Below are 8664 nucleotides of genomic sequence, written 5' to 3' on the forward strand. Positions count from 1 at the left end.
TTGTTTTAGTTTTGAACGCCGGTGTGGGGGCTGCTGGACCGGGAGTTGAGTCAGTGTCTGTCCCGGTTTTTGATGCTGATTTATCGCTGGCTGATAAAGGTCTGTCTCGGAAGGGGAAAGGTAAGGCTGTGGATCCCGTTGAAGTCCCTACCGAGAATATAGCTGACCCGACTTTGACTTCTTCTGTCATTGCTCGGTATTTGAAGAGGAAGACGTCGGCAGACACTGTTGAGAATTATCCTACCGCCCTTTCCTTGGCCCGTCTTTGTTCACTTCCGAAAGACGTGGATGGTATGAAGATTGTGCATCCTCGGGACTTCATTGATGGGGGTTGTTCTTTGGCCTTTCAGGTAGAAATTTTTGTCTTTGTTTATATATATTTTTATGCGGTTTGTGCTGATCGTGGTTTATTTTTGACAGTTGATCAACCACCTGCTCGGTGCTCGTTCGGTTCAGGACGATTTAGTCAATCAGGCGTCCGCTGATCGGGAGAAAGCCGAGTCTGCTGCTGCTGCCTTGGAGTCTGAGCAGATTGCTCGAGCCAACGTTCAATCTGTGCTTGATAACCATATCAATGAGTATAATGCGCAGATTGCCGATCTGAAGAAAGAAGTGGCTAGTTTGACCGAGGCTCGAGTTGAACTAAAACGAAAACATGAGTTGGAGCTTATCAAGCAAAGAGACCAGCACGATACGGTTCTGGCTGAGCAGAAACGGTTAGCTTCGGAGGAGCTTGAGAAAGCTAGGAAGGCTGTTCGCACCGAAGTTACTGCTGAATTCGGTCAATTGACTGACCTTCTGGAGGATGACTTAAAAGAGAGAGTGGGGCCTCTGTTGCTGCCTGATGCTGATCCGGAATATCTTTATCTGGACGTAGCCTCTATGTATGAGGTGTTGATGCGCAAGAAGGCCGAAGTGTCTGATGCGGCTACTGAAATGATAGCCGAGCTGAGCAAGGAGTTTGATCGGATAGATCAAGAGAACGCCCAAGTTGCTAGTGATCAGAGGACTGGTCAGACAACTATTGCTCCTTCGGTGCTCGGCCAGCTTGATGTGAGTCATTATGAAGAAGCCGGACTGAGCGAGGGTGGTGGTTCTATGTCTGGAAATGGTGTGCAGTTGCCCGATGATATTTCTCGGGCTGTAATAGATTAGGCCTTGTATATTTTTTTTCTTTTTGTTTCAACTTTTTGTTCGGATTATTCCCAGTGATATATATATATATATTTTCCTTCCTTTTTGTTTTATCTTTGTGCTCGGTTTATGCTTGGTGACATATTTATATATTTTTTCTGTGTTTCTATGTTGTTTTAAGTTATGATTTTGTTCGGATAAAGCGATTGCTTTAAGTCTTTTTAAGCTATTGCTTTGTTCGGATAAAGCGATTGCTTTAAGTCTTTTTAAGCTATTGCTTTGTTCGGATAAAGCGATTGCTTTAAGTCTGTTTAAGCTATGGCTTTGTTCGGATAAAGCTATTGCTTTATGTCTTTTTAAGCTATTGCTTTGTTCGGATAAAGCGATTGCTTTAAGTCTGTTTAAGCTATGGCTTTGTTCGGATAAAGCGCTTGCTTTATATCTTTTAAGCTATTGCTTTGTTCGAATAAAGCGATTGCTTTATATATATTTTTAGCTATGGCTTCGTTCGAATAAAGCGATTGCTTTATATATTTTTTTTTTAGCTATGGCTTTGTTCGGATAAAGCGCTTGCTTTATATCTTTTAAGCTATTGCTTTGTTCGAATAAAGCGATTGCTTTATATATTTTTTTAGCTATGGCTTTGTTCGAATAAAGCGATTGCTTTATATATATATATATATATATATATATATTTAGCTATGGCTTTGTTCGGATAAAGAGATTGCTTTATATCTTTTTAAGCTATGGCTTTGTTCGGATAAAGCGATTGCTTTATATTTTTCCAGCTATGGTATTGCACACCTCGTTTTTGTTTTCTTTTTTTTCTTTTTCTTTTCTTTTATTGATAGGGGAAAAACTTGCATTTTGGGCCTACAGCCAACTTTGGCCTAAATGCAAGTGAAAAACCCCTGACAGACTCGATAACCTGAATGTTGTCTACTGATAGAATCTTTTGAGAACTCTGGCATTCCAGGTTCTTGGTAGGTCTCTTCCGGACATGTAGGTTAAGTAGTAGGCTCCACCTTTTCCTACTTTCTTTACTTGGTAAGACCCTTCCCAGTTAGCTCCGAGCTTAGAAATGCCTGCGTTACCTCTTGCTATATCGGCTCGTCGTAGTACCAGGTCGCCTACTTCGAACGTTAAGGGTTTGACCCGTTTGTTATGATATGTTCCCATCCTTTGTTTGTATGTTTCGATGTGCATTAATGCTTGATCTCTTCTCTCTTCTAGTAAATCGAGGCAAATTTTGGTGTTTTCTTCGTTTTGCTGTTCGTCGAAGTATTGTACTCTGATGGTAGGCATGCCGATTTCGACTGGCACCATTGCTTCGCACCCATAGGTCAGGCTGTATGGTGTTCTTCCTGTGCCGGCTTTTGGAGTGGTTCTGTATGACCATAGTACGTTATGTAGCTCATCGGCCCATCGACCCTTTGCTTCGTCTAGGCGCTTTTTCAGGCCATTAACAATGGTCCGATTTGTGACTTCTGTCATTCCGTTGCTTTGTGGGTGGGTGACCGAAGTGAACCTTAGGTCAATTCCTTTTTCAATGCAGAATTCTCTGAAGTTTTTGTTGTCGAATTGCTTCCCATTGTCGGTTATGATGGTTTTTGGGATCCCAAAACGACATATTATTTCTCTTCGGACGAAGCTTCGAACTCGCGCTTCTGTTATGGTGGAAACAGCTTCGGCTTCTACCCACTTTGATAAGTGGTCGACTGCTACTATCAGGAATTTTCGCTGCCCACTTGCCGTTGGAAAAGGCTCGACGATGTATATTCCCCACATGCTAAATGGCCAAGGGCTTACTATTGGGTTTTGTTCCGCTGTTGGATGATGGTGGACGTTTTGGTGGTATTGACATTTTTCACATTTTTGCACCAGGTTTGCTGCGTCTTGTGCCAGTGTCGGCCAGTAGTAACCTTGTAAAACAACTTTTCGGCAGAGAGCTAGATGTGAGATGTGACTTCCACATACACCTTCGTGTATCTCGGCCAATACATATTTTCCTTCTTCTACTGTGAGGCATCTGGACCAGGGGTGTGAGAAGGCTTTTTTGTATAGAGTCCCGTCTCGGTACGAGAAGTGTGGTGCTCGGCGTTTTACTTTCTTTGCTTCTTTGTTATCCTCGGGCAGGCTCCCATTCTCGATGTATGATATGATGTGTTCCATCCACTGGTCTAATGGATTGATGAGGAATGTGGCTTCGGGATTCTGGATACTACTGAAATTTTGAACTGAGCACGGTATGCTCGGCATTGTTTCTCTGGATGCCCCTGCTTTTGCTAGTGTGTCTGCTTCTGTGTTTTCTTCTCTGGGGATTTGCTCTAGCTCCCATTTCCCACCTTCTTCGGTAATTTTTGCAAGCAGCTCTTTCACTCGGTCTACATATTTTTTCATTTCTGGGTCCTTTACCTCATATAACCCAAGTACCTGATTAACCACTAGCTGAGAGTCACTCTGGATTTTGACATATTCAGTCTTGACTACCGTTGCCATCCTTAATCCATTTATCAAAGCCTCATACTCTGCCGCATTGTTGGTTGCTGGGAAATTTAGGTGGATCGAGTGTTGCATTTTGATTTTGTATGGTCCTCTTAGTATTATGCCCGCTCCGGCCCCGGTTATATTTGATGCCCCATCGACTTGCAGTGTCCAGCTAAACAGACCCTTGTCTACTTCGGTGGGTTGATCGTGTGTTGTTGTTTCTGCTACAAAGTCGGCTAGGATCTGAGCTTTCATTGCTGTTCGCGGCTCATATTTGATATCGTATGATCCTACCATGACTGACCAGTTGATTAGCCGTCCTGATGTTTCCGGTCTTGCCAACGCTTTTCGTAGGGGTTGGTTTGTTCGGACTATAACGGTGTGAGCCTGAAAGTATCTTTTTAGCTTTTCCACTGTTAAGACCAATGCGAGTGCAAATTTCTCAATTTTGCTGTATCGGATCTCGGGACCTTTTAACACCTTGCTTGTGTAATATACCGGCCTTTGCTCGGTCAATTCCTCCTTCACCAGTACCGATGCCACTGTTTCATTAGTGACACTTAGGTATAGGTATAACACTTCTCTAGTTTCAGGTCTTCCGAGCAATGGTGGTGAACTCAGGAATTTCTTGAGTTCTTCGAAAGATTGTTGACATTCCTCGGTCCACTCGAATGTTTTCACATTTCTCAATGTTTTAAAGAATGGGAGACACCTTTTGGCCGAGTTAGACACGAATCGACCGAGGGCCGTGATTCTTCCATTTAGCTTCTGAACTTCTTTAGCTGATTTTGGTGCCTTCATATCTAGAATTGCCTTTGTTTTTTCCGGATTTACCTCGATACCTTTCTGGGAGATGAGGTATCCTAGGAATTTTCCTGCTGGGACTCCGAATGCGCACTTGTCCGGATTTAGCTTGAGTTTGTATTTTTTTAGCTTTGTGAAGACTTCTTCCAAGTCTCTCGCATGATCTTCTACTTTTTTGGACTTGACGATGATGTCGTCTACATAGACTTCCATGTTGCGACCGATCTGGTCTTTGAACACGAAATTCATTAGACGCTGATATGTTGCTCCTGCATTTTTTAGTCCGAATGGCATTTGTTTGTAGCAGTATGTGCCACTGTCGGTTACAAAGCTTGTTTTTTCTTCATCATCTTTGTGCATTGGGATTTGGTGGTATCCTTGGGCTGCGTCTATGAATGAGTAGACTTCGTAGCCGCTGGTTGAGTCGACCAGCTGGTCGATGTTTGGCAAGGGATAGCTGTCTTTGGGGCATGCTCGGTTTAGGTCTGTGAAATCTATGCACAGTCTCCACTTTCCGTTCGGCTTTTTTATGAGCACGACATTGGATAGTCACTCCGGGTAATATACTCTTCTGATGAAGCCTGCTGCTAACAGTTTGTCTACCTCGGTTCTGATGGCGATCTGTCTGTCTATTGCGAAGGCTCTTTTCTTTTGTTTGACTGGTTTGTGTTTCGGGTCGACATTGAGTTTATGTGATATTATTGCCGGGTCGACCCCTTCTATTTCGCCTGGGGTATTAACGAATTCGACTTCGTTTCTGATCAGCATGTCGGTTATCTCCTGTTTTATTGGTTTAGGTAGTTCTACGCCTATCTGAACCGATCTTGGTGTTATTCCTGCCAGACTAACTCTTTCCAACTTTCCGTGTGGTTCGAGCTTGCCTTCATCCGAGTCTGGTATCTCCATTGTTTCAATGGCTAGGGTTTCTGATACTGCTCTCAATGATACCGGGTAGCACTGCTTGGCTATGTCTTGTCTTCCCCTGACTGTTACCACTCCTTCCTCGGTTGGTATTTTCATGCACAAGTATTTAATGCATGTGACAGCTCCCGTACTATATAACATTGGTCTGCCGAGTATGACGTTGTAAGCAAGCGGCATATCAACAACCATAAACAGTGTTTTAAACTTCTTAGTGATGCCGACCAGGCCCCCTTCTGTGGATCCGTTTTCTTTCCCCAGCTCTACCGTTAATTCCGCTACTCCTTCCGCTTGTACCGGTGTTCCCCCTAGGCCAACTAAGGGGGTTTTGACTGGTTTGAGGTTCAGTATTGAGCAGCCGATTCCGAGATATGCCTGTTTCGTGATGAGGTTAACTGAGCTTCCTTCGTCTACCAGCTGTCTCATTACCCAGAAATTTTCTATCAAGCCCGAGATTACCAGCGGGTCTTGGTGGGGAAAATCTATTCCTTCCCCATCAGTTGGGCCGAACTTTACTTCTGGTATAGCTTTAGCCACTGATATGTTCATTACCGTCTTCTGCCTTTTGCGTCTTCCTCGCTTGTATTCTGGGTCCGTCATTCCGCCTGCTATGGTGTTAATTATTCCTGACACGTTTTGTCTTTTTGGTGGCGGTGCTTCCTCTCTTTTTCCATTGTTATCCCTTTGGTTTCTTCCTCCTGAGTTGTAACTTTTGCTCTGTGCCACAAAGTCTTTTAACCGACCGACTTGTACCAAACGGTCGATTTCTTTCTTCAGACTTCCGCATTCGTCGGTGACATGGCCATGGCCGTCGTGGAACTGACAATATTTTTTCCTGTCTCCCTCATATTGTAGTTTGGGTGGGTATCTCACTGGCTCATTGTTATTTTGTATCCACATCAAGATGTGTGATCTCGGTGTATTGAGTGGAATGAAGGCTTGGTCTTCTACTTTCACTGGTCGATGTGGGTCTGCTCGCTGTGGACCGACTTGTTGTTGGTTTCTTGGTCCGAACCTGTCATGCCTAGCACTCTGATCAAAGGTGGGCCTCGGTGTGCACGGTGCTGTAGTTTGTGCGGCTTTTCGCCGTTGTTCTTCGTCCAAATTTATATAGTTCCAGGCTCGGTCCATAAGCTGGGAGTAAGTTTGTACTGGGTTTGTTATCAGGTTATCCCGGAAGGCCATCATTGTTGTGTTGTCTTTCATTGCATCTATCACGGTATCATCATTCAAATTCCCCACTTCGACCGCTTCTGCATTGAATCGGCCGATATAACTCTGCAGACTTTCTCCTGGTTTCTGGTAGCAAATTTTTAAGTCACTGGACTTTTTCTTCCGTTGTATGCTTGGTGCGAAATGTGTTCGGAAAGCTCTTGCCAGCTCGTCGAAACTTCGAATAGAGCCTTCTTTTAGGCTTTGATACCAGATGGCAGCTGGTCCTTTTAGGGTAGTTGGGAAGAGTTTGCAGACGGCAGCCTCGGACAAACATTCTACCATCATGACCACTTGGAAACAACTCAAGTGTGTGATCGGGTCCCCTATTCCATTGTAATCGTCTAACTGCGGTGTTTTGTAGTTTAAAGGGAAGGGTTCTTCTCGTATTTCGGCCGACAGTGGGTTTCCGATGTTCAGGAAGCTTGTGTTTCTCGGCTCTTTCCTCCTACATTTTTCCATCTCGGTTCTAACCCTTTCGGTGATTTCTTGCTCCAGGTTTTTTTTCTTTAGTGAATCAGCACCCGAGCTGTGCACGCTTTCTTCGATCTCAACCCGTTTTGGTGTCTTTTTATGTCCCTCTGGAGTTTTATGTCCGGCCTGCGCTGGCTCTGGGTTTTGTTCACGTGGATTTTTCTCGCGGTTTGCTTCCTCAGGTGTTGTTTGGCCTTGGTAGAATTCTTGTGGGTGAGGTGGTGCGGTCGGTATGTATGGTGGAGTGGTAGTGTTATCCTGAGTTGCGGTTGGGGCTGTTGGCCGAGTATGGGCCTGTTGTACCTGTTGAAGGAAAGCTAGCTGCCGAGTATGAAACTCGATGTATTCTTGGATTTGTGGTGGCGTAGGATTTTGGATTTCTGTGGTGGTTTGTCTGGGTGCGGGGGTGGTGCTTGGGGTGAATGTGAGGTTGATGGGGGTTACACCCGGTCTTAAAATTTTTTGAGTAGTTTGGTGCGTAGGGGTGAAGTATGATGTTGGGGGAATGTTATGGCATTCCCCACAGGTAATGAGTGGTGACCCCTGATATAGGGCCTGGGTGAATACCTCCTTCCGATGTAGTGACCGGGCAAAACGAGCTTTCGCCCGTGGCTCTTCTCGGCGGAGCGTTGAGCCCCTCTCCCGTTCTACTGCTTTGCGTATTATTGTCTCCGATTGCGGGATCATCTCCTTCTACTCTGCTCATCCTATTAGTTTCCAGTAGGATAGAAAGGGGGAAGCTTTCTTATTTTCTTTCCCACAGACGGCGCCAAATGATAACTTGTGATTTCAAATGATGCTCAACTCCGATGGACACTTCAAGGCCGTACCTATAAAGCACAAAACAACCGTAAGAAGGATGCCGGAAGGGGATTCCGGCAAACCACTCCGACGGTCTAATCAGTAACTATCTTAGTGAGAGAAAGAATAAGAAGTGAAAGGTAGTTATGAGTTGAGAGAAAAAGAGAATTAACCTTTTTACCTATTTTCCTTTTGCCTTTTATACTATGTCTTTGTTTCTCTTTGTCTGGGCCGACAGGTCTGACTTCATTCTCTTTGTCTGTGCAGAGGTTTTGTCTGGAATGTCAGGGTACGTTCTGACAGATTTGTCCAGTGTGTTCGGAGTGGTTGTGCTAGGTAACTTCTGAGATATGCTCATTTTAGGTTTTCGCTCTGATCGGTATGTGATGTTGGCTTGTTTCGGGATATCCTTATTAGTTGTGTTTGATGTATCTCGGTGAGTCCGAGATATGCTGTGAGTCGCCCCTGGTATGCTCTGTTTGTTATGTTTGACATATCTCGGTGGGTCCGAGATGTGCTGTGGATTAGCCTTTGCTGTCGTCGGTCCGTTTATCTGTTTATCAATTCCAGTCATTCACTCGTACACAAAACTCTATCCAGACGTTCCTCTACCTTCTCATTACTACTTCGACCTCTTGACCAAGTAATTTTTTTACCGAAGGCACATAAATCAACTAACCCACAATTTAGAACTATTTGTCTGAATCCATTAATGAGCCAAGTTGGGTAAGGATCTCCTCCTCTCTTCTCATCTACAGAGAACAAATCATTAAAATCGTCTAACATACACCATGGAAACAAAGTGACTGAGCTCAAATGGTTTAGTATATT

The 8664-nt window shown here is 44.3% G+C and overlaps 1 protein-coding gene across 1 annotated transcript; it reads right to left on the reverse strand.

The window, feature by feature from the left end:
- Positions 1-2073: 2073 nt before the first annotated feature.
- Positions 2074-4785, reverse strand: LOC126678359 (uncharacterized). Its single transcript, XM_050373263.1, has one exon. It carries the CDS (start codon positions 4783-4785, stop codon positions 2074-2076), a length of 2712 nt encoding a protein of 903 aa, XP_050229220.1.
- Positions 4786-8664: the final 3879 nt, after the last annotated feature.

Source organism: Mercurialis annua, linkage group LG4 (genome assembly GCF_937616625.2).
Source record: "Mercurialis annua linkage group LG4, ddMerAnnu1.2, whole genome shotgun sequence".
NCBI classification, from domain to species: Eukaryota; Viridiplantae; Streptophyta; class Magnoliopsida; order Malpighiales; family Euphorbiaceae; genus Mercurialis; species Mercurialis annua.